At 46.4% G+C, this 26,873-nt stretch overlaps 1 protein-coding gene across 4 annotated transcripts in view; it reads right to left on the reverse strand.

Annotated features, from left to right (window-relative positions):
• TECR (trans-2,3-enoyl-CoA reductase) overlaps positions 1 to 26,873 on the reverse strand; it is a 338,617-nt gene that overhangs the window by 64,579 nt on the left and 247,165 nt on the right. For all 4 annotated transcript variants that reach the window (XM_069603950.1, XM_069603954.1, XM_069603953.1 and 1 more), the window contains 4 exons: positions 13,718 to 13,823; positions 13,295 to 13,367; positions 2,319 to 2,362; positions 1,555 to 1,612 (listed from right to left, as the gene is read on the reverse strand). In XM_069603950.1, coding sequence (XP_069460051.1) covers positions 1,555 to 1,612; positions 2,319 to 2,362; positions 13,295 to 13,367; positions 13,718 to 13,823 — 281 coding nt within the window. The remainder of the gene's footprint in view (positions 1 to 1,554; positions 1,613 to 2,318; positions 2,363 to 13,294; positions 13,368 to 13,717; positions 13,824 to 26,873) is intronic.

A 26,873-nucleotide genomic window follows, 5' to 3' on the forward strand; every position in this document is an offset into this window, starting at 1 on the left:
GGATTTCTTCATCGATGCCTTCTTGCGTACTGCTCGAGTCTTGAATAAGGCTGCACGAGTCTCTTCCGACTCCAGCGTGCGTTCAAGTACCGGGATGCAGGGATCCAGGAATCCAGGAAATAACAGGGTGCGCAACTAGCACACGAGTCCAGGAATCAAGAAAGGAAGGAAAGGGACTAGAATTGGGTTAGAGTGAAAGAAGCAAGGGAAACAATACCGCGAGCTATGGAGCACACATCTGGTCGCTACTTCGCAATAGCATTGAGACGCGGGGGGCCGCCGGGGCGTGGCATATTTATGGAACGTACTACGTCCGCCGTGAAGGCTGGTGCGAGGCGTGTCACGTGATACTGCAATGTTGGGAGAAACAATGAATGCAAGCCCCGCCGTGACAAGGACCAGGAAGTCCACAAGGGGCACGTTCTGTGGGTCATGACAGCTACCAGAGTTCTATGTGATATTTCCACATTTTAAAGGCTGAACTAAAAAAAAAAAGACCGATTTTATGCAGCTTTTAACAAGCCGAAATAGGACTATTCTGAACCCCCCAGCCCGTGGGAAGGCAGTCCAGCCTCCACCCTCACCCACTGGTTTTCTAGAAGATCAGGAAAGGGTGGAGGGGGGGTGGGTTTACCACCCCGAACCTCAACCCTTTCATCACCCCCTTTCCCGGCCCAACACATTCCCCCCTCCTCTCCCAAAGTCGCGCAAACACACATTTATCCACCCCGCCCCCTCCCTTGCCCATCACAAACATTCCACCTCCACTTTCCTGCACAGACACACACAAAATCACCCACAAACGCGCACAGCACTGGAAATACACTTACTTTGCTCCCACGACTTCCCTCATGTGGATCAGAGGCATGACCGTTTGATTTAGAAAGACCAGATTTTCCATACTCCCTCCTAGATCACATCTCCCTTCTTCAAAGCCCACACAGTCTTTGCAGCCAGACAGCCCGCCCCAATCCAAATGTGTTTCAGGGCCCAATAACGTCTCACACTCAAAACTCATGCCCTCCTTCACTCCAACAGTTCTTTACAAAACCATTCCTCCATCATCCACCTGCCAAATTTCTGTGCCTCTACCTCTCACAGAAGTTCCTTTCTAGATTTCTTCACCCCTTCTTTTTTATGCATACCCCCGGATGCCAACTACCACACAGTCTTTCACTATAGCATGCATCCCAGATAAAATCTTCTCCCACTCACTCACTCAAATCCCTAACATCTGTTTTTCCATAATTCAAACCTCCTTACAACCCTGTCAGATCACTACATTGCCTTCCTTACAGGCATCAGATATGCGAGCAACCGCCAGTCCCCTCGTCCATCTCACAGCTAATATCCCAAGACCCTCCAGCTATTTACTCCAAGATTCCAAGTGTTTTAGCTTTTTCTCAATCCCCATCCTACTTTCCTAGGTTCAAAGATGGCGCCTATCTCTCAGAGCCCAATATTTTCTCTTTTTTAGAACTAGGCACACTTTTGCAGACTGCCTCAGTTTTGTCAATATCTTCAACACCATATCATAGCTTATGAGGCACTCACCAGCTGGACGAAGGTTCCGAAGGGCGATGTGAATGGAGAAGTTTCCCAACTGGCAAATCTGTTGAAATAAATCCACACAAAAAAAAATAATCAGTTAACACGTTTTACAATGCCAATCCCCCCCTGCATTGTACCACCTTCCGGAGGAACAGATGCGTCATCTGCACCACTTCTAAATCTAGCCCTGTAAAACTCCCACTGAAACACCCAATATCAAAATATAAAAATCCCTGGTGATGTTAACAATCCCACCACACTGCTCCTCTATATGCAGGCACCACTATCAAAGGAACAGATGGATCCAGTCTTTCAATAGCCAGAGGTGTTCCTCAAACAGCTCAGATTTCTAATAACTACTTGAACTCTAGAGCATTTAATCTCATCCATGCTGTTAAGAACCTCATGCCAACAGCCTCTATTTAGGCAGCTCCAGTGCCAGGTCATATGTTAAAGCTCAGCCTCCACTTGTATGCCCCATTAATCACTCACCATATGCAATACATATCCCACCTTTATCTCCTATCATAAAAGCCTATCAATTCGAAATAGTGGTTTCATTGAGCCCGAACTGCATGTTCCAAGCGCTACTCCGCTTTAACATTGCTTGGTGTCACCAGTTCCAGCACCAGACATACTCTAATCTCAAGTGTATATACATGCAGTGATGCAATCTGACATCCAGCTGCATACTGCCCTCCAACATTAACTGACATTTCTACCATTACCACATAATTGTCTGTAGAACCCTCATGATCGTTTCTTACCAGGAATATAATAACTGCAATCTTGATCTGCTGCTCACCAAAAACTAAGAAAAAAGGAACAGCACAAGGGTTTCAGGAGGGCTGTTAAATAATAGACAAAATGTAATACAATACCCCAGCAAACAAGGTTACTGGGGAAGAAAGAGTGGTTTTGTATAAAAGAGTCATTACCCATGTACCCACACTTCGATCACTCAAATGTTCTGTTGAAGTATGACTGTACAAATTGCAGAAAGCAGTGATCACTTCTAATCTTAAATAATCACCCTTCCTCAGGCTTGCTGAATGTCTGCACAACAAGAGAACATTATTTTTCTAAGACAAGCTAGTAATCTTGAAAACTCTTATATTATTTTTTCACAATTCCTTCTGCCTATAACATATACAGAAATAGGAGGGATAGTAGGCTGTTATCCAGCGGGATAGGGACTATGAGTTCAAGACTAATACAAATGTAGCTACTTACTGTAAGGGGTCAGCAGTAAGACTCGCCACAGTTGCATGTTGAGTTTTGGTTCTAAACGTGTATTGTCAAAATAATAAGGGGAGCTGCGAAAATCTAGTCTATCCCCATCTCTGTGGGGCTTCCCTACCCAACAAAACTATGGAACATCTTCAGTGCTGCGTCCACAATTCTAAACTGACTATTACACTCTAAATTAAATATAAGGTGAAATGGGAACTTTTCTATGCATTACAAGTATAGCTGTTTTTTGTAGTCCAAAACACACATTTCTAAGGGGGACCAAAATGACCAGAAAATCAACGTTTCATCAGGAAGAGGAAGGTTCTCTTCCCCTAGATATCTTCCAGCATACATAATCGTTTCTAATGAGTTCTTGAATTAAAGTTCTCTTGAATCCTTTTGGGGTATAAGCTTTCACCTTCTACCACACACTTCACAATTAAAGGGGTTCTGACCCCTGAGCTTTATGAATCCTTCTTCCCTTCCTGCTATACTCTGTCAGGGAATCGTCTTTGAATGTGAGTGTCAGACTCACGGGTTGCCTAGTTCACTATCCTGCCAGGGCTTCACTTAACAGGTTTCCAATATTGGGACCAAAACCATTTCTCACTTTGTAGTTTTTCTTTCATCCAATTTATAAAAATTCTCCAATATTGGGTCAACACCTCTTTCTCACGTTAACTGTTAACATGGTCTATATTTGCAAAGAGATTGCTTTTGCTTCGGCTTGTTCCATTAACAATCTTATTTCAGAAATCAAATCTCTGCCTTCACTTTGGCTTGTTCCATTCACAATGTTAGTTTCAATAATATTATATATGCAGTCACTTAGGCTTGCTCCAGTCACATTTGTTTCATTAATAATATCTCTGCCTTCACTTAGGTCGGTTCTGGTCACACTATTCATTTCAGTAATAATGTTTATGCCTTTACTTGGGCTTTTCTGTTTATACTGGTCCGTTTACAATATTTGATCCATTAATACTTTCCAGCTTAGTACGCGGCACACGGCATTCGTTCAGATGTGTCCCAGTAACCCGGTCAATCTTCCTGGGATTGCCGGTTGTGGACGGCGTCTGCAACATTCTCGGGTCTCTTCAGCATCTCCGCTCCAGTGCCTTTGGTTTGAAATGCGTTCGGTAAGTGGTTCTCTTCCTGATTATTCCTTTTCTGCCTTCAGCACACCTAGTCACTTGCAGTGGTTTATTTGAGCATTTATATAGCGCACAAAACCCAGAGGTATCTAGGCACTTACATTTTACAAGATTGGTTACAGGCATAAGTTTGACTTGATCACAGAGACATATGTAAAGGTTACAGGGTGGAATACAGGTTTACATTATTTACAAAGAAAACAAATGTACACAGTTAGCATAGGTGGCAGTATATTTGCTCGATTTGGGCGGCATCTTGTTTGAACATCGTGGTCTTTCGTTTTTTTCGGAAGGAGCAAAGGGACGTGTCCATTCTTAGTGCAGGCGGCAGTGTGTTCCAAAGTTGGGCTGCGACCACCGTGAAGCTAGCTCCGCAGGCCTTTTGTCTCCTGAATCTAGGCGTGGAGATTAGGCTGATGTGGGATGAACAATAGGTCTGCTGGATTGGGTTTTTGCGATTTGATTAACAAGGCTCCAGCCTTCCTTTGCAGAGAGGCATTTATGGGTCATTGAGAGGACTATGAATTTGATTTGTCTCTTACTGAGAGCCAATGAACGTTAGGTCTTGTTGATGAGATGTGTGTGTCTGGGTATGTCAAGGCCGCTCCGATTTCGTTGTTTTGCACAACTTGAAGTTTGCTGATGTATGTGGAGTTGGAACCTGCATAGAGAGAATTGCAATAGTCGATCCTCGTGAGGATGAGTGCTCTGGCCAGAGTAACGCAATTGTCGGGTGAGAGGAAGGGTTGGCTAGCTCTAATTAGTTATGAGGTATAAGCTGATGAGGAGATAATGGAATTGACCTGTCTTGTTAAGGATAGGGTTGAATCAATATAGACACCCAGGGTTTTTATTTCTTTGGCCACAGCAATAGTGTTACCATCAATGTTGAAGAATTTGTATTGTTGGAGATTGTTAAGTTTGGCCCTGCTGCCTATAATGAGAAGTTCCGTCTTCTCGTCATTCAGACATAGTTCATTTTGAGCAATCCAAGCTTGGATGAGGTAGTAGATTTTGTTGATGGTGTCAGTGTCATAGGAGCCAGTGATGGGGAGGAGTATTTGGGTGTTGTCTGCATAATTGGTATACGTGACACCCAAATTGTCTAGTTTTTCGAATAGTAGTTTGTTAAAGGCATTATACAGTGTGCATGATGCACACAAGCCTTGTGATACACCACAGGAGACTAGGGCTGGGGTAGCAGCTGCCGAGGCTGAGAAGACCCTCATGGTGCGGTTGGAGAGAAACTATTTGATCCAATTAATGGCTTCTGGGGAGAAATGGGCAGCTGTTTCGGGATGGTGGCACAAAATATTGTGGTTGACCAAATCGAAAGCTGCGGATAGGTCAAGCAGGAGAAGGATGCATAGGTCCCCTCTGGACTTAATTTGATACATTTGTGTTTTTAGATCCAAGAGAGCTGTTTCTGTTCCGTGACCTGGGTGGAATCCAGACTGTCTAATGCATAGGAGATAGTTTGATCCAAGAAACTTTTGAATCTGTAGATAGGCTACTCGGTCTAATATTTATTGTAAGAATGGCACTGTGGCGATGGATTGGAAATTGGTTGGGATGTTTGGGACCAACGTGTTTTTTTCTCATTTTATTTTTTAGAAGTGGTAGTACCCAAGCTTCTTTTAAGTCATCTGGAACTTTGCTTGAAGCAAAGGAGCCGTTGATGAGTGAAGTAATGAATGGGGGCAGTTTGTTAGCGCATTCTTTAATGAATGTGGTAGGGCAGATGTCCCCTTTGCATCTTGAGGGTTTAAGTCCTTTGATAATTTTGATGGTTTCTGGGATGGTCAGAGGAGTGAAGGAGAACTTGTGTGTATTATCTGCCTTATGGGCAGAGTATCTTCTGGGGTCTGGTCCGGGTTAAGTACCAGTTTTTTGGTTTCAATTTTATTTTGTAGGAGGGTGATTTTGTCCGCCAGTGCAATTTGGATGTTCGAACACCATTGCTGGTCCTTGATGCAGTGGTCAGGGGCAGGGGGCTGGTGATTCTAGCACACAAAGTATGTTGAATAGTTATCTGGAGCTAGATTGGGCCATCTGAATTCTCTGAGTCTCCTTTGACTTGCTTTAATGGTGGCCGTTTTGTATTTCTTAGTTAGGGCAAGGAAGTGGGCTTTATTCTCAGGTGATGGTGATTTCCTCCAGTTGCATACAACTGTCCTTTTTTGTCGCACTTAGGGTTTGTAGGTCTGCAGAGAACCAAGGGTTGGCATGTGCCAGTGATTTTGCTTTTCGGACCATGAAATGTGCTACTTTGTTAATAGTTGCTAAGATGGTTGTGGTTTAAAGGGAGACTAGGGGTCTGAATGATGGTGTGTCAGTTATAGGGTGCAAGAGGGGTAGCATTTTGTCTTTATTGATGTTTCTTTGACATCTTGATGGAAGTGAAGGCGTGAATAGAGTGGGTTTAGCAGGTTTCGTGGTTATAGCGTTGTGAACAAGATGGTGTTGTGAACAGACCACAGACAAGGGGAATTGGCTAGGATGTCAGTGGCACAATTGAGGTCTGCAGGCCAGTCTAAGGTGCGTCCTTCTCCATGGGTAGGGTTGGCTATGTGATGTTCTAGCCCTTGAGCTGTCATTGAGTTGGAAAGGCACTGTCCTTATGAGTCAAGGGGGTCATTCAGGCCAAGGTTAAAGTCACTCATGAGGATGGTCTTCGATAGGGGTTTTGAGTTGGAGGCTAGAAGGGTAGTAATATCTTTTACGGAAGAGATTGGGCCAGGGGGTCTGTACACTATGTGGAGAGTGAGGGTGCAGGTGTGTGCGAGGGCCATTTTCAGTGTAATTACTTCCTCTGATGGGAATGGGTGTTCTGTCGCGATCCTGAGGTGAAAGAAGTTTTTTGCAGCAAGAGCTACTCCCCCTCTTTTGGTTGTAAAGTGGTGAACTTCTCCCGTCTTGACTCTTCAGTGCACCATTTCCGTTGGCCTCTGCAATTCGCTCTGCAGCTTCTGCGTTTTCTGCCTGTTCAGTTTCTGGCTTTCTCGATCTCTCCAATTTGCCTCCATGTGAGGGATTTAAAAGTCCCAGTCTTTTTAAAAAACTCCAATGACTACAGCGTGGCGTAGGTTTAGCGTGCAGAGACATCCTCATTACTCCTCACTCCTCCTAGTCTGTATTAGAAGAGGGGTTTGGGGGGAGATAGGAACAAGTAACTTACCTGTAACTGTTGTTCTCCAGCTTGGGTCTGGCATGGATTCACATGCTCAGGAATATTCCCCTTTCGGCCGGTAATCCTCGGTAAAAAAGAAAGCAGTTTTGCTTTAAAAGCTTGAAAACTGCCCTTCTCCCATTAACCAATCACTGGAGACTGGTTCATACCCATCCAATGACAACCGACTCCCTAAGCCTCATGCCCGGTCGCCATCTTCAGATTTGAAGCATGTGAAGTGACAGTATGAACAGAGAAGAGCCACATCGGGGAAGGAGGGAGGGTTTGCATTTGAAGCCATGCCAGACCCATGCTAGAGAACAGTTCTAGGTAAGTAAATTATTCCTTCTCCAGCATGGGGTCTGGCATGGATTCACATGCTCATGAATACGATTGCACAGCAGTACATACACACCACCACAGGAGGTGGGAATGCTCAACAGAAGTACAACCACTTAACCCTGGAACAGCCTCACCTCAAAAAAACAGGTTGCTTCACATCGCCTGGCCAACTCTGGACTCTTCCCTGGAATCCCGGTTGACGCAGTAGAATTTCATGAAGGTATGCATAGACCTCCACGTAGCAGCCCTGAAAATGTCCAGCAGGGGAACACAAGAGAGAAATGCCATTGATTTTTGAGATGGCTCTGGTGTAAGGTCTCTCGGTCGGCCTGGATATGGAAGCCTTCAACAGGGCCTTCCCGTGATTCACAGGTCCAAAATTAACAAAGTTGTGATGTCATCCGAAAAATTCCTTGTGAAGGCCACATAGAACTTTAAGACACGAGCAACGTCTAGCATATGCAGCGACTTATCAGCTTCCGAGGAAGGATTCGGGAAGAAGACTGGAAGCACCAGGGGTTTGTTGCAGTGGAATTCAGACAGAATCTTTGGCATATAGGCAGGGTGGTTCCGAAGCGCCACCCTTCCACACTCGCAGCATGAAAAGACAAGTATGGGCGTTTGCAGGAAAAGAGCCTGAATCTCCCCGACCATTCCAGGAGAGAAATTTCAGCAGAGCCTGATGCAGTGGCTTGAATGGAGGCTCCATGAGTTTAGTAAGAACAACATTGAGCTCCCAAACCGGAACAGGAGCCTTCACCGATGGAAAAGTCCTGAAGAGGCCCTTCAGAAGCTCGTTGACTAGCCTGTGAGACCAAAGCGATGGCCTGCCCGGTGACCGGGTGTACCAGAAAACGGCTCTAAGATGCACCTTGAGGGAGGCGTGCGCCAATCCAGCCTTGGCTAAAGACAACGGATCCGGCAATAGCTGAGGGGCTGTAATGCACAGAGAGGTAATCTTTTGCACCCTGTACCACACAGTGAAACATTTCCATTTGTGGCCGTAACACGATAGTGTAGAGGATGCTCTAGCCATGGCCAGAACCTTCCTGCATTCTAGAAGAATGTCATAATGTCCGAACTCTAGGGCTGCAGGAGCCAAGCCGTGAGGTTCAGTGATGATGTTGTGGGGTAGTATCCTTCCTTCTTCTCTGGAGAGGTAAGTTCCGGGCACTAGATCTGGCAAGGCCATTCCGGGGCAATTGGTATCATCTAGCCGCCACAGCGCTTGAGAGTGTTCATCACACAAAGCAGCAGAGGTATTGGAGGGAACGCGTACAGGAAGAGGCCCTTCTGAGTAAACGAAAAGCATCTACCAGGCTCCCCAGGTTGGGGAAACCTGCTGGCGAAGGCCTGCCACTTCAAGTTCGTTGCTGTTGCAAAAAGGTCGATCCGGGGTCAGCCCCACATGCTGAATAAACGCAATGTCTGTGGGGTCTGCTGGAGCTTCCACTCGGGGGAGGACCAGAATTCCCTGCTGAGGGAATCCGCAATTCTTTTCTTGATACCCGCCAGATGAATGGGACGAGAAACATGTTCTGAGGAATGGCCCAGGGCCACAGGGCCTCTGTGCCTCCAGGGTTACAGCATGGTGGGAAAAATCAGTCCCGACCTGCTTCCAGATGTAGAACATGGTTGCGGTGTCTGTGAAAATTCTCACCACCAGTCATCGCAGAAGGGGTATGTAAGAGCAGAAGGCCCAAAACACGGCCCGCAGCTCCAGAACATTGAAGTGCAGAACCTTCTTTTCCGGAAGCCAGAGGCCTCTGGTGTGGGACTGTCCGGTGTGTGCCCCCCATCCACCCAGAGAGGCGTCCGTGGTGACCGTAGCCTGGAATGGGCAAACTTGAAACGGGGCTTCCTGCGTAAGGTGCTGGCACACTCCCCACCACTGAACGGCTTGTCTGTAGTCTTAGTTGAGGGCACTCCTGTGACCACTTGCCCATGATGTGGAGCCACCTGGCGTCCAGAATCTTCTGTAGTCTGCAAAAAGGGATCAGGTGAATGCAGGACGACATCATGCCTAGCAGCAACTTGATGGTGCACACCGTCATCGACGAAACCGAAGTTAGGCAATGCGCCTTCCGCAACATAGCCGTCACCCTCTCCTCTGAGGGAAACGCCAGAGATGCCACGGTGTTGAGGCGGGCACCCAGGAACAGAGCGTTCCTGCGATAGCACTACGCAGCATTTTTCCGTCAGAAGGCGTATGGTCTCCCTGGTGTGCTGCACCGCCAGGGTCTGAGAGGGGTACTGGATGAGCCAGTCATCCATGTATGGGTAGACATGAATGCCCTTGAGCCATAGGTGCGCTTTCACCGGAGCCAGGCACTTTGTGAACACCCATGGCGCCGATTTTAGGCCAAAGGGTAAAGCCTCGAACCGATGGTGACGTCCCAGAACCACAAAGCGCAAGAATTTTTGATGTTTTGGATAATAATTTAGCATTTATGTAGCGCTACAAACCCTCAGGCATCTGAGCGCTGCTTATTATTACCCACAATGTGTGGTACTCATTTATCGACCTCGGAAGGATGAAAGGCTGAGTTTGGCCCTGCCGGGATTGGAACACGCATTGGCAGGCTCTGCAGGGATGTCAAAGCGAGCGCTCTACTCGCTGTGCTATCTGACCAACCGTGAAAGTAGGCGTCCTCCCGGTCAAACTTCACCAGTAAATCTCTTTCCTCCAGCTGGCCGAGCACTTGCTGCAACGTGACCATCCTGAATTTTTGGGATTTTATGTATTTGTTGAGGCGTCGCAGGTTCAGGATTGGATGCCACTCTGTGGACTTCTTCCGGATAAGAAAGTATCTGGAGTACACTCTGGTGGCCTGGAGGGACAGGTTGCATTGCCCCTTTTCTTTACATGGCCTGCACTTCTCGGAGCAGCTGGGCCATGTGCATCTCCTTTCTTGCCACACGGGGAATGAGAGGGCCCCTGTGCTCGAATTCCAGGTTGTGCCCCTGACCAAAAACGTCCAGCACCCACTCGTGGGTGGTGATGTTCTTCCACACGTTGACTTCCTGAAGGGCTTCGCAGGAGCAGAGCAGCATTAACCACTCAGAAGAAGGGAAGCGGAGTAGCCCGAGAACAGAAGAGACGGACAACCGCAGATGCCGCCGACGTGAGCCCAGTGACATGGAGTCCAGCCCCAGGAAGCCCCGGCAAGGTAGCTAGTCCTGAAAGAATGGTACAGGCGCTATGGAAAAGTCAGAGGGGATGCAGGGACACTCACCGGTGGCAGCTCCCTCACGGCCTAGTAGCGAGCAAAGGGCTACTGGCTCATTGGAGGGGAAGAGAGGTGCTAAGGTGGCACATGCAAATAATACGAGGGGTAAGGGGAACACTAACAACCAGAGAAGAAGGGTCTGAAGCCCTAAGAGTTACACAGAGGCAAGTCATCTTCTTCATGGCAGGAGTGAACCAAGTCTTCCAAATTACAAGGACAGAGAAATGCGGGTCTGGGGCCCACACCCAAACAAAGAGAAAGATACAGATCATCTTCCTCGTGGCTGTACTTGGCAACCAGAGAGACCAAGTAGGCTATACTCGGGGAAAACCTGAGTCAAGGATCATATTTGTTATATGAACTATAGAGAAAGAAGGAAAGCAGTAAACAAGGATCACCAGTGTAAGGGAGTCATTACCTCGGAATATCACTGTGGGTAAATTGAGTGTGCAACCAAGATACCAAGATAAGTGGGAGTTCTTCTCATGGTAGGCATACATCCACAGGAAAAAGCCAAGAAGCCCGGAGCAGGGAATCGTTCCACCAGGTTGGAGAAAAGCCACAGTCCATTTAGAGAACAGAGTACGAAACCTTGAGGCCAGGCGTAAGGAGTTATTTCCCTGGCAAGACATGTTGGGAACAAGTGATCCAGGGGAAGGGAGTCTTCCCCCCTGAATTGAACAAACAGTGAACTTTAGAATACAGAGTGTTATGGGATTGGCAGTCCTTTGTTTGTGAAGTATTGGAACCAGGGGAATGGAGTCATACGAACTTGCAACCAGAACTGGGCCACCCAGTCAGGAGAAGGGAGTAATTCTCCTGGACTGAGGGAACCTTCTAGTTTAGTTATATGTGTAAGGGACCAAGTTAGAGATTTTAACACAGGCAGGTGGGCTCTTCATTTTACAAGGATATTCTGACAGACCCCTTTAGTATTTCAGTTGAGGCAGGAAAAATCCCTCAAAGATAAGTTAGGTTTTGTCTATTTTCTGTGCTAATAAAGGTCAATAGCAATCACTATGCCACCCTCTCCTCCTTCTGCACCCTTACAGGTGACTATCTGAGATCGTGGGCCCACAAATAGACAGTGGGGTGAAACAAATCCTTTTTGGCAGTTACTGTTTATATAGTATACTCTGTACTTTTAATACTATACATTGGGTGTTAAGTACTTATTGGGCATGATAGAGTTCATGTGTAACAGAAATGAAGTATGTTTTTTTCAGTACATCACTGTGGTGCATTTTCCTCAGCTCAAGGTATGTACTTGTGTATAATTGTACATGTTTTGTTATCCTGCTACCCCTGAGAGTTAGACCTTGTCACTCGTCTACGTTACTTCCCTTCAAGAGAGGTTTGGCTTCCCTTTGTCAGGTGCGTTAGTCCCAATTAAGGTTAGTGGTTGTAGATCCCTCGTAAGAGTGTGCAAAGATTGCTTTAATACAAGACAAGGGGCATAGCTAAGGCTCTGTACATGATCAGTGGAAAACACCCACTTTTCAGCTCCAACAAACGCAAGCATGCTTGGCATACTATTTTGAACAACCAATCTTCAATGTCCGCAACCAAGAAATATGCATATGGCTTCTTAATAGCCTTGGATTTAACAATAAATCACATGCTATGTGCAAAATACTGCCTGCTTAAATACCAACCCTACTAGATTAGCCAATACCACTGGTGTTATTCCAATGTTATACTGTTAGAGATCAATACTGCTGGATTATAAAGTGCAAAATCACCTTAATAAAACACTGCATCCAAGAGGTAGTGGTATAATTGTTAATGCTCGCAGAAATGGAACAAAATGGTAATGCATGAGGTAAAGAAGAGGTTCTGTGGGGACATGGGAGGGGTTGACCAAGTGAGCATCTCAGATGGCCAGTCTCACATTACATTTCCCCATCCACAGAAATGCATACAAAAAAAAGATTTGACTTGTGCATTAAAAGAAATGAACAGTATTGCTAGATACCACCAATGTACACAATTAATTTCCACCTTCAAAATAAAGGTGGAAATGGAGTGAAAAAAAAAAAAAAAACTTGCCCAAGATTATTTTATGAAATACCGCCAGCAGTTCTTGAGGACATGCACTGCCATTACCACTTATACAGTGGTATTCCAGTAATTGGTGGGCTTTTTGTCAGATTACTGCTGGCAGGAACTCAGCCCAAAAATATACCTACATTGTAATGAGACCCTTTATATTTTAATGCCATGATCTTCCATGAAATTGGTCAGGTTTGCGGTCTTTATTTTTTAAACCCTCAAACCCGACCTGCTCAAATTTTGTTTGTTTTGGGGTTTAATATACCAAAATAATCACCAGAAATAGATTTAGTGCTTGGTAACTGATTTTACTTGTTACCATCATTATTACTCGCAATGTGGTTCTCCGATTATCATATTGGGTGATGTGGCCCAACCAGGCAACCTTACATACAGCGCATGGCATCATCCTATTTTCAAGGCGAGAATGCTAAACTTAAGCTGTCCTCCCTCAGGCACAAACTGCAGAAGGAATAGGAAGCAATACTGCAAAACCTATGAAGGCTGCCGGTTTGTTCCCTCGAGCCGTTCAGGTTAGGAAGGATTATGGACCATCTACTTACGTGGTGGAGTATACAGAGGGTGGTTAATGTAGTATGCCATCCAAGCTGTGAAGCCCCAGTAGTAGGTACAATTCTACAAAGAAACAGACCAGGTTTAACATGCATAATAGTAAAACCGTAGCCCAATGTTTCTCCCCACCAAACACGCCCGTGCAGCAACAGTCTACCCACCATACACATAGCCAATGGCACTCCTCTGACCCACCCTATCAATAAAAGCACACCACTAACACTCTATACCAACCTATCAATCAAATACATAGCTCATAGCATCTCTTCAACCATCATACACCCAGCCAATAACCAACCTTCCTTACTGTAGATGTGAAGCCAAAACACATCTTACCAACTCTGCATCTGGGGGCTGAGCCATTATCAAACTGCACATAGTTCTAGTTTTACACAGCCTTTCTGCAAACTTACCTTAAATATGTTACGAAGCGGCATGGTGCCATGGGAGAATCGATGTACAAACAAGGTCTCCAAAAGGCGTTTGATATAGTGGAAAGAGTGACAGATGCACGCAAGGCTGACAAAAAAAAAAACAAAAAAAAAAGAAGAGTGATTTATCTAGCAGTCAACATCATGCTTTAAATTAAAATAATGCAGAACTAGATAGGATGCAGACATGAAAAGAAAGTTATTTACGCAAAACCATTTAACATATTGGTTCTCGGCATCCACCTCATTCAAAATTAAGCTGCTTGCTAGCATAAGTATAAGCTTTTCGAAAGCTAAACTTTATCGAGGATAAAATGCATATTTAGCCCTACCATGAATCCTCAGCCTGGACTTCAATTAATCCCGCTGTACCCACCTCTGTTCCTTAACAGCTAAATCAGTAAAGGCTTTCCGAAGTAATTTGATAAATCACCTGTCACAAATGGACAAGAGTCGTGTGCTCAGCAGTTTTTGCCTCTGGCTGCGGTCAGCCAATTCATCCAAAGGCCTCTTAACAAGACACGCTTAAATATTTACCCTGGAGCGAGTGAGACCTTTCTCACTCTCTCGTGTTTGGATTTTGGGGTCGTACAAACTCCATAGGCATCTACTTTTTGTATGGTGACACACAGCACCTTCAGTGCAGTGTCACAGAGAAATCCTTTTAGATTTCTCATTAGGTTTAACTACCTTTTCTTGAGTGAACTACAGTTCCCAAGAATAGTTAAGTGAAATTGACTTTACTTACCGTTTCTCTTTGTAGGTCCAGCACACAATCTTATGTGGAGTGGAGAGCTGGCGTGGGGGTTACCAAGTAGCCCCTTATCAAACATTTTTATGTTACCCTCCCTACTTTAACTGGCTGGTGGCAGTGGTTTAATTTTCCTACCATTGTGCTTTTCTACCGCAGGCTGAACCTTCAGCTGCAGTACAGCACCCATGGGTGACCATTTTGTCAAAAGGGCTGCCGACTTCTTTTTTCAACATTGTCGGTTTGTGAGGTCTTCCTTGGGTTTTACTCTGTGTGCCGAGACAGATTTGAGCCATTTGTTTGTTTTGCATTTGGCGGGCTTCAGCCCTGAAGCCCACCTCTGGCTCTTGTGTGTCCGGAAGTACAGGATGTGAGGGCGGGTCCGGAAACTCCCCTGTCCTTTGTCTCTAGGAATGCCTGAATGCAACCATTCCGGATTGGCTGACCTGCTGTCCGACAGCCACTCTGCTATGTGTTTGCCAGCCTAGGCTTAAAAGGCGAGGGTTTTGGGACTAGAGGCAGAGTCGACCACTGGGTGAAATACCCAACGAAAAAACCATGAACAAAGCTTGCTGTATCCTCCTGGACCTTTGAATTGCTCGGCGAAGCCCTGCTGTGCTCAAACTCCTTTATCAATTCAACAGAGAAGCTCTGGAAGGGACGACTTCTCCCCTTGGGTTAGTGGGACCAACTAACCCCCCACGCCCCGAGACAAACTCCACTGGACCATCTTCCCAGACTGGCTGTACTTCTTCATTGCTGCAAGAACCGAGTGCCAGGGGTCGGGAAACAGTAGTCGAGTGCAAGGACCATCCAGAAGCAGGATGACCAGAGCTTGAGTCCCGTCACCAGAGTGAAGGAAGCCCAACCGGTATCAGAGATCCACGACAGTGCCGTTTGCTAAGCGATGAAACTGCAAAGTGCCACTGAACCGAAAAGAGCTGGTAGCTGCCGACGACCTCCCAAGTACCGTTGCAGAAGCCCTCCAGACGTCCTCCCTTTTGCCCCCACGACAGGGGCTCAGGAGCACGGGGTCTGCACCGCTGTAGCAGTACAGAATCCAGCTGGGCCCCGCTTCTTCAAACCAGTGGTACTTTTTAAACTTGGGATACCTACTGTCTTTTAGCTGTGCTTTTCCCAGTTGGGAATTGCAGTGGCTTACTTTTAGAGTTGATTCCAACTCTGTTCTTCACAGGCTTAACAGCTTGTGACCCTAAAAGTGATTTTCTAACAAACTCTCTAACTTTGTGCAAGACTTTGATTCTAAGAAGTGTCTCTACTGCATACACGGTTTCAAACTGACTTTGGCTGTCCTGGCTCCCTGAAGACTCTTCAAGCCCACTGACTTTGATTTGGTTTGTCCCTCATAGGTGGTACCTTGTTTTAGACTGTTACTGCTGGGAAAGGCTTGTCTAGATTTCATTGGAAGATTTGAGTGTCCTCACATTTACTGAGAACCAGTTTAACCTTTTTGTTCCCTAATCTTTCCTTTCTGCAACCTCAGAATCTGCAAAGAATAACTAGTGTGATATATAAATGCAATTACTGTCCTTGTGATTGAAGTCACCTCAGGGTGTAGAAATTGTGTAAGAAGCATATCCAAATATTATTCACTAACATGTTCTAATTCTGAAAAGTAATTTTAAAGTAGATTTACATTGTTCCATGAATTGACTTTTTAAAGAATGCTCATTTAAAACTTGATGTTAAATAAATAACGATTTATAACTGAAACCTTGAGTGTAAGTGTTACTTGGTTACTTTTATTTACTAATTTCATTGGTACAGCTCTACAGATCACATTTACCCCTCTTGAGATGGGGTTGCTCATTCACACTACCAACTTGTGTAGCACAGACCGATACGAAAAGGTGGGTTACCTAATACCAATCAAATGAGTGTTGTGTATTCTCATACAGTGTGACTGCATCACTTCTTACCCAACAGCAGTGCATGAGGGTCTGGTGAAGAAGACTAAAACCTAGTGAGATTTATTCATGGGCAGCGTTTCATATAGGCCTGGTTAGGGAGTGCTATGTCCCACCTAAAAAAGGCTCCACATGTGTACTGGAATTCCCACAAGGGTGGTGGGTGAAAGTTCATGCATGCGTGCGATCCGGACTAAGTCTGTTAAGGTGGCGATGGGAAGAGCCAGGTTTTGAGAGCCTTCCTGAAGACAAAGTGGTCCTATATGCAGCGGATAATTAATGGGAGGGAGTTCCAGTTGGTGGGTTCTAGGACTGAGAAGGAGGAGCGCCCCCCTCCCTCACAGGTTTATTTTTATCATTTGAATGACGGCAAGAAGTCCTAAGCCAGATCTAAGGTTTCTGTTAGGCCTGCAGCGTGTACATTTATGCTGCAGGTATTCCGGTCCTTTGTTGTGAAGAGCTCCATCGGTGATGCACATTGCCTTGAAGGTGGATCTTCACCCGATCAGTAGCCAGTGAAGCACACAGAGGGCGGGTGATGTGTTCATTGGGACATAGGGCTAGTAAGAGCCTCGCAACTGTGTTTTGTACTTGTTTGAGTTTTCGAATCTGCGATTTGGGACCCCCCCCACCCCCCAATGTATGGTGCTTTAGCATACTCTAGGCGTGACTGGATAGCAATGATAGCAGTTTCTGTGGAAGGTCGAGTAAGGAAAAAGGCGATGATGGGTTAAAAATGTGTCAGCAACAGCTTTTTATTAGAGTTGATGTAATGTGATAGGGACAGGTCCGTGTCCATAATGCAGCTTGCATTGGAGAAGCTGTGCACAATGCAGTGGAGGTGACGGGTGTGGTAACCGTGAATAGAGGGGCAGGGTGTCCTGCTGGCTAAACAACCAAGGAAGATCCAAGAAACGAGGCCTGCTGGAGATACAGTACTTAACTGTTTAACTCAGAGAAAGATTAAAGATGCCAACTTATAAGAGACCTGAGGAAGACGCACTGCTAGTGACGGTTGGCTGAAATTGAGACGCATACATAATCGTCGGTGTTAGGCAGAAACCTGTGCAGTTCCCTCTGGGACCACTGCAAAATATTTAAGACTACATGTGTTTGGCAGTAAACCCACTTGGTAGCTGTCTGTACCACACAGATTCACTTGGTAGCTGTGGCTGAGCAGTCAGACTTCCCTCAAGAAGAGTTAGGTAGTATACAGAGTATTCACAATAGGTCAAAACACAGTAGAACAAGCAAACACTGACCAGAGCTTGGTGTAAAAGAGATATAATTATTTATTTAAAAACACATCTAATAAAACACACTGGCACTAATATCAAGCAGTTCAAAAACACGGTCACTAAAAGATATACACTCCCTTCAACGATTAGTTAGACAAGTCTTAAGTTAAGCAACACAGACAGCGGTGAGCGCTTAACGAAGATGGCACTCCTCTAATCAATCGGTTTAAAAGGGAGAGAAAGTCAGAGCAAAGATAGAAACAGATCCCAACACTTTCGGAAGAACACAGTAGGAGAAGAAGGCAGGTTAAAACCATAAAGTCAAAGTTAACAAGGACGGACCCACTTTAAGAGGGTCGAAATGTGTCCAAGGTCACACGGTTCAAAGTGCCCAAAAGTCCCGCAATAAGTTCAGAAAGAGTTGGACCAAAAAGAAAGGGACCAGTTAGATGGTAAAGGCGGCCAGCCCAGTCCAGAAGGTTAAGGGATTATTATTACCTTGTAGCAATCTTTAGAAAGGAAGGCCTGGCGGACACGGTACCTTAAAATGGTGAGAATACTCCAGCGGGGGCAGTTGTTCCTGGCAGCGGGTGCAAGTCGCTGCTTCGTCCGGGGGAAGAGAGGATCTCGTCGGGGAGGAAAGCAGGAGTCCGTTGCACTGCCAGGGAAGAAACCAGCCGCGGAGTTCTCAATTAAAAGGAGCAGTCCTTTTATTCGCGGTCCAGTGGTAAGTGGCTATCCGGTTGCCGGGGTGCTTGGCACGGGCAATTCGACCACAAGACGTCCTGGGATGCGAGAAAAAGAAGGTAAACTGGTTGTGCCCACCAGTCAGGGGAAGAAGACTCTCCAGCCAGGAGATCTTCTCTGTCGTTGGGAAGTGGTGAGTCGGTTCAGCAGGGCTCCACCGGTGGTGTCGTAGCAGGTCGGCTCAGCTTCTCCCTCGTCGGATTTTCAGGTCCTGTGGCGACTTCTCAAGTTCCAGTCCCAAAAGCCCTGCTTTTATGCAGCACACCCCCATTCACTCAGCCTAGCTGTCTATCAAATATGCTAAGTGGTGAGCCGGCCGGCTCACCCCCTGGGCCAATCACACTAGAGTGCGACTTGAGTTACCAAGGTAACTCAGTCCACGGTGCCTAAACCCCCCCCCCCACACCCTCTGTGGTACCCAGACAGAGTGGCACCACTTTTGGAGGCTTCTGTGGAGAAGCCCGCCAAAAAGTGGAACAAAGGGCTCGACCTTTGGTTTGGAGTTACAGAGGCGAACACAAACGCCATTTTAAAACCGAGTTCTGGCAGAAAATACCAACCGGTGAATTAATATTAAATAAATAAACCGGCGGTATGTTCGAGGCTATAAGAATTAAATAATTAAAGTTGGTAGCCTCGAACAATGGGAAAATCCCATAGAGATATAATCGCGCTTGAATATAAAAAGTAGTATCCACTGCCACCAGCCAAAACTCGATCAGGGGGGACGGAGACGTGCCCCCTCGAACAACAGACCCAGGGGCAATCGAATTGCCCCGACCAGTACGTCCACAATATGATGGTTTGTACTGGTTTCTGTTCATAATCTGGGACTAGCAAAGCCAATGGTGACTTTACATGCCCTGGGAGACAGTAGTCAGTCCCAGGGTATGGAGTCTATGTTGGGGGGTCACTATGACACCCCTGTGTTACTGCACGGAGGGTGCTGTGTAACACATATGAGACCCTATGGAGTAAAAGACCCCATAGCCCATGAAACACATTACCATTCAAAGGAACACCATAAATCATGTCCAAGAGTGGGAGAAAAAGAGTCTCATTCTTGGCAGGAGAAAAAAACAAACTCCAGAAATCCAGCAAAGCTGCTGGGGGACTCACTAGGTTAGGAAATTCAGCCTAAACAGAAAATTCTCCCTAACAGTCGGAAAGCAGAAGTTAACGGGCCCGGACCGGTGGAGTAAGGAGAGGAAAGAGAAAACAACAACTGCACCACAATCTGTGAAACACACTGGACCAACTTCATATTCCACTTTCCCCATGCGAGCCTGCCATTCCAAGATGGCGGCCCACATACCGAGTTCAGGAGTGCCTGAGACAGTGGCTGTGATTGGTCGTGGCCATTCATTTTACTGGCCTATCCGAAAGCCGGCAGGCTTGCCGGCCCCCCATCCTAAGGCCCACTCCTGGCTCTGACCTCCATCCACTTTCTTCCTTTCCTGATGGACTACGAAGCAGCTGCGTGTGTGCAGCAGGGTCCTTCCAGGGCTTCTGAGTGCCTCCCTGCACACCACGTAGCAAAGGTAAGCCCCCTCGCCCTCCCCTTGGGCTTTAACATCAGTCCTGGGAGGATAGTTCAGCAGCAACATGCGCGCCTTGGAAGCAAGACGACCCGAAGGAACAGGTTCGATCCCCGGGTCCGTGCTTAGAAACCTCTGGGTGTTTAAAATAAACAATTACGCAACAAAAAACAAACATTTCTGTAACAGTGCCTCAATGCCCGTTGGCTGTCTGAGCGCTTTAAAAAATTTAAAATAAATCACTGCGCAAGTTGGCGCATTTATGCACAAGTTCTTCCTGTTCGTTCTTAATGTCTGCTGCAACTTCCACACACCCAAGAAAAAAAGGATTGTGCGGGTCGTGTACCCGTTTCACGGGCAACGAACTTCATTTTCCACTTTAACCATGCGGGCCGGTCATTCCAAAATGGCGGCCCGCATACCGATTCAGGAGTGCCCGAGGCAGTGATTGGTCGTGTTCATTTTACTGGCCTATCCAAAAGCCGGCAGGCGTGCAGGCCCCCATCCAAAGGCCCCCCGTCTGGTCCCTGTCCTCTACCGGAACGCTGCTTGAGGCATTTCCTTGTCACCCCTGCATTTGAACTTCCATGATGCTGCTACCTCACTTTTCTAAGCAATCTGGACTTCCATATCATTCACACCTCCATAACTATGGGTTAGTTCCCTCTTTCTGGACACCGTTCTACCCTCTGTTGACTTTGTTTCCTTCTCTACTCGTCTCCCATGTTTGCACTCCTGACTGCATTGTGTTTTTGGACACACTGCTAGCATCGGATTCTGGTTGCTACTTCAAATCTGGCTATGCTTTATGCATTTAGCTTGTTTCAAATCTGGCTGTGTCATGCAAACTTGCTGTGCCATTTGAGCAGCCCCCCCCGCCCTGCTTTATGATTGCGATGTCGGTTTGCCTGCCTGTTGTACTTCTCTCCACCCCCCCACTTGCCTCTTCTCTTTCACCACACTCACCGTTTCTGAGTCTTCTCTTCCTCTCCCAATCTTTTCCCCTCTCCCCTTATTATTTTCTTTGCACTTACTCTATCCGAAATATCATTAGACCTAGTACCATAGTAGCTTTTTAGTTTTCCTCCCACTCCAGCACTATCTGAAAGGTCGTCAGGCCTAGCACAATAGTCGCTTGTTTTGTTCCTCTCCTCTTGCCTCCTCACCTCGCCCCGCACCTCTTGTGAATCTCCGGCTCTACAAGAAATGTTGTCAGGCCTAGTAAGATAGTCGCTTGTCTGTTCACATCTCCTACCCCCCCTCCTCCCCTCCTTATCTTAGTCATAGCTCTTGCACTATCTTAAATGTCACCAGGCCTAATACGATAGTTATTTTCACAATATCTCAAGGCCTTGTAAGAATGTCATTGTATTTTACCTTGCTCCCTCCCTTGCCTTGAAGCGCTTTGAAACACATTATGTATAGGCACTATAAAAATAAACTATCAATCAATCCAGTTTAAGAAAAGGGAGCAAAGCTAAGAAATGTAGAAGGAATCAGGCTTTAGTCCAGGAATCCAAGATAGTGAAGTTAAAATCCATTGAAATTAATTGCCATAGCGAGCTGGAGTGGGAAGCGGTCTAGGGGCACGTCACACCAGAACCTAAGGGGACGTGTCAGAGCCCGAAAACCAAGGACTCCCAGACACCAGAGATTCACGTGAGGGGTGCATCAAGGGGAGAAATTAACAACTTTAATAACCTCAGGCAAATTAATCTTGAGGTGGCGAGGGCAGGAGACCCCACCAGCCTCTGCAGCCCCAACTACACTTGAGACCTGCCGTCGTCAAGCCACGTTGCCCGGATTCCCCAGCACCTTATGACAGAGAGCCTGCAGCGACCTTGCATCGGGGAGACCTGCGTGCCCAAAACACACTTGGTGCCCCTAGGGTCTGCCAGTACCTCCGTGCATGGTTCCGCGCCCTTTTTATCCCGCATCCAGTTCGCCTACTATAAAAAATGGCGGGCACGACAACACCATATCGAAGCTCTGCAGCGTCTGCCCATTGCCTAGCAACCAGCACATACTTATTGTACCAACATCCGCCGTTCTTTTGCCACGAGTCGTCTACTACCTTTGTATGCAAACCTCTCTTGCAACATATAGCTGACCGTGATTAGGACCAGACACTGATTATGATTATCTGTTACCACTACTATCGTATTAGACATTGTGTCTCCTCGTAGCTACAGAGCTGCTGCATTCAGGACTACTATTGCCACAAATGCCATCTACACGTGCTTTCCAAAACATGCCCTATCTACTGGCTTTATACTGTCAAGCTCGACCACTGCATTCGGATCGTTCTAATACAATGTGTTGAAAATTGTACTTGCCTTGTGCGCACGTACTGAACCAGCCACCTATTCTCATAGTGAATTAGCCTACTGTACTCAAAGTGAACTAGCCTATTGTATTCAAAGTGAACTAGCCCACTATCACTATGCTTTTGTCAATCACTGCACATGGGCTGAACCAGCAGGCTGTACTTAAACTGATCCAGCCTAGTGCATATGCGCGTGTCTACTACGCGCTTCCATAGTGCCTTCAGTGCTCTACACTCAGAACTGAACTAGCCTCTGCACCTCTATTGAACTAGCACACTGAAACGCCCCCGCCTATATGACCTCCTTCTGCAGTGTTACCCTAATCATGACAACCATCCTCCCTCTACTCAATGCAATCTTACCGCCTGACTTCCTACCTCCACTGCAACCATCTCCCTTGCTTACTCATGCAGAGACCTCAGATCGCAACGATTGCATAATGGACTTCCTACCCAACTCCCCTCTGAGCCCTACAGAATGGATCCATCTCCTTGCATCACCACCCACACTGTGGACTCCCTGTCCAGTGAAGGTGAGGAACATAAGACCATGCTCTCGGACCCCTCATCGTAGGACACCTCACAGGAGAGACCTCCAATGCCCGCCACCCAGGCCTACACTCACCAGCCCAACTCCTCGCCCACCCATAACCTTTAAAGTACCCAAAACACTCACCCCAGCTAAACAACCGATCATTAGAGGCACACTTATTAATGCCTGATCCCTGGTCGCCCATGTGCTAGACATTGCAGACCACATTTCTAGCAATGACCTGCACTTCCTGGCAATCACCGAGACCTGGCTGCACCAGGCCCAGCATTATCAATGCCCATCCCAGATGGCTACTCAATAATAAGGAAAAATAGAGATGACAGCAAAGGAGACGGAGTTGCATTCATTGCTAAAACGTCCCTAGATCTTAGAGCCACCCCTATTTCCAGCAACCCCTACCCCTTTCAACGGAACTACTGTCAATTAAGAACCCCTTTCAGTGTCTCAAACAATCCTTATGCACCTCATCTACTGACCCCCAGGCCATATCTCCTCCTTCGAGGAAGATATCTCTGACCTACTGACCAATAACACCAAACCAGGGTCACAAATAATCCTGCTTGGTGACTTTAACCTAAGCCTCCTTGATCTGAACAACCCCAATGCCACATCACAGGAAAATTCAATCTCCCACCTCGGCTTTAACCATCACGTCACGGCTTCGACGCATAATAAAGGAAGAACACTCAATTGGCTGGCAGACCTCAACTGTTCTACCACCATCCTTCAGAATTAACCTACCGCCTGGTCTGACCATCACTTCCTTTCCTTCACTATCCAGGGAAATGTACCTACCACTCCAGGTCCCCACATTGCTCCGCAGGTCCTCGCCAGAAAAATCTGAAACGTAACGCTCCAAAGTTTACGCCCTCTGATACAGAACATTCTAGACCCGACTAACTACAAGGACTTAGACTCAAACAAGCTAGTTGACCTTTACAATGACACATTTGAGGTTGCTGTGAATAGCATCGCCCCCATTAAACTATACAAAACTAAACTAAATAGCACACCTCCTACAAATCCGCTATCCTCAACGCAGAAAAGGAAAAACTGAATTCTCAATGCCAAATACAAAACTAAAGAGCTCTTCAGTATTCTCAGGGAAGTCGAGTCCCCAGCACCACCATCGGAAACTTGTGTGAAAGACGCAGATTGGTACATTAATATACAGAAAGCTCTTGCAGACAAAATTGCTATGCTCCAATCTAAAACTGAGCAAAAAAAGAACAGCCTGGCAAAGAACGCCAACCCTACTCCTCTTCCTCCTATCCACTGCACCACCGACTGTCCTTTTTCCTTTTCACTGGTCTCTGCCAAAGAAGTGGAAAAGATCATTAAAAGCCTCAAACCCTCCAGATGCCAAGGAGATCCGTGCCCATCAGCAATCATTCAGGAAGCCGCAGAGGATTTGGCCCCTTTCATCTTGGCAGTAACTGTTCCTTTGAGACCAGCACGGTACCCAACAACCTTAAGGAGGCATGGGTCATGCCTCTCTTAAAAATTCTTTTTAAAAACTTCGACTCCAATACCCCCACTAACTATAGGCCCATCACCGCCGTTCCCTACATCCTAAAAATCCTAGATAGAGTGGCCTATCTACAAATCCAGAAACACTTGGATGACCACAACCTACTGGGCCTCAGACAATTGGGCTTTAGGCCAAGACATGGAACAGCACTCTTTGACCTAAAAATCCAAATGGATGAGGCCAAGAACAATGGTACGCTTGCCATGTTTCAGTTGTTAGATTTATCGGCAGCATTAGAACTTGTTGATCATCAGATCCCCACGGATAACCGGTCTACAGCAGCTGCCTTCTCCAGCAACGCCTCTACCTGGATACAATAATTCCTGTCCAATCGCACTACTAAAGTCTTTGCACGATCTGACTCAGCTGACCCAATTCCTATCCACAGCGGTGTACCACAAGGCTTGTGCGTCTCGCCAACGCTTTACAACATCTTCACCAAGCTCCTTTTTGACCGTCTTGATAACCTGGGTGTCACATACACGAATTACGCCGATGACACCCAGGTTCTCATCAAGCTATCAGGGTGCTATGAAGATGATGCTAAACGGAATAACGAGATATACTTGGAAATCCAGGCATGGATGGCAGACTACAGCCTCTGCCTTGACGAAAAAACTGAGCTCTTGATTGTTGGCTCCCAAACACACCTTAACAAATTAGACTCCCGCTATGCATCCATCAATATCGATGGAAACCCTATCAAAGTGGCCAAAGAAATCAAAACCTTGGGGGTAAACATAGACTCCACCCTCTCGCTCAAGAAGCAAGTGAATGCCAACGCTTCCTCCACGACCTACACTAACAAGCCAATTAACGCCTGCGAGTCATTCCTCTCGCCTAATCGTTGCATTACCTTAGCCAGGGCACTAGTGTTGTCCAAAATTGACTACTGCAACACCCTCTTCCTAGGCACCTCTGAACGGAACCTCAACAAACTCCAGGTCCTTCTAAATAATCCCTTAAGATCGGCATTAAGCATCCCTAGATCTACTCTCATAACTAGTTTCAGACAGGTTGCCCACTGGCTACCAGTACGGGATAGAATCACCCTTTGCACGCTCGTCATCACCCACAAATGCCTTTCAAATTCTGCCACCAAGTACCTGGCAGATAAAATCAACAAACACCAACCAGCTAGACCAACTAGAGCTGTGTACTCGCACTGCCTTACCGTTCCTAAATTCCACCTAAAAAGAGTGGTGGGGAGCGCACTTCCCTGTGTTTGCCGCCAAACAGTGGAACGCCCTACCCCTTAGCCTCAGAATGGAACCTTCTTTTTGGACCTTTAGGGCCAAAGTAAAGAGTTGGCTCTTCAGTAAGAAACTTGAGTGATGAGCGATTTCACCCATCAAAATACCTGCCTGCTTAATCTTTGTCTTCTGTAACACTAGCAGCCTGGTTTTGTAACCGATTCTCTCGACCCCCATGTAACCTTGGTCGACCAGCACTTATTGTTGTTTTTGTAGTTGTTCTAAATTGTCTGTAACACTTGCATAGGTTTTTTGACACCCAGTTACCCGAGGGTTTGGTGCGCGGTACTAATAAAGAAACTTAACTAAGCTAAACCTGTGGTAAACACCTCACATCGAGGACAACTTCCATACGCGTGAGGAACAGACGACCACATTGCGACAAGTAGCCATGAAGAGACTGCAAATCACAGCGCACAGAAGCAGTGAATGGGATTGGGTGGGTTTTGCCACCTTTGAATGGTGGTTTCCATGGTCGTCGGGAACAGGTTTGACTTAACTGCCTCCTCCAATGCCATCAGATGGGGGATAGTTGCAAAACCCCACAGCGGCCCCTCAAAGTACAACTCCCCCTTCAAACCAGACTCCATGGAGCTGGCACTATGGAGCTGCAGGGAACTGAAAGGGGTGGGATTCTCTCCCCACATACACCAATAGAAAGTCAGATCAATGGAGGGGGTGAGGGTAATTTTAGCCCATCAAGGGTAAGCACATGCAAACATACTACAGAGAAGGGAAGCTCTCACTCTGTGTGTGGCAGGAAGCCAGAGACATCACCCGTTCTCCAGGGAGAAGTCTTAATATGTGCCCTCCGAATAGAGAAGACAACTTAAATTCCTCACTCAGGGGAGTGCTGTAAAGCCTAGAAAGAAATGTAGATCATGAAAATCGTCTGTCAGAAATCTTTGACAGAGGCCTGACAGCACCTTGTAGAAGTTGTTCTAAAACTGATTAAATGATGTGTGCAAGAATTTCGAGTTCTAAACCCCACATAAAACTAAGAAAGCAAATCCTAGTGGAGATGTTTATTGTTGGGATCTCTGGTCCTACACCCAGAGCAAACTAAGATTATCATGCAGAGAAACTGAATTCTAGATATCAGAGCAATCTGCATCATATGGCTGTGTGTGGTCTTTATCAGAGTCCTACATCCTTGATCAAACTGAGCTAATAGCACTTGGAAAGGTGCATCTGTTACTGGATGGGATTACACCAGAATAATTCTGAATGCAAATAACCGGACAAATTCAAGAAGATGACATTTGCTGTTTTA

Source organism: Ambystoma mexicanum, chromosome 3q (assembly GCF_040938575.1).
Source record: "Ambystoma mexicanum isolate Mex_15411 chromosome 3q, UKY_AmexF1_1, whole genome shotgun sequence".
NCBI classification, from domain to species: Eukaryota; Metazoa; Chordata; class Amphibia; order Caudata; family Ambystomatidae; genus Ambystoma; species Ambystoma mexicanum.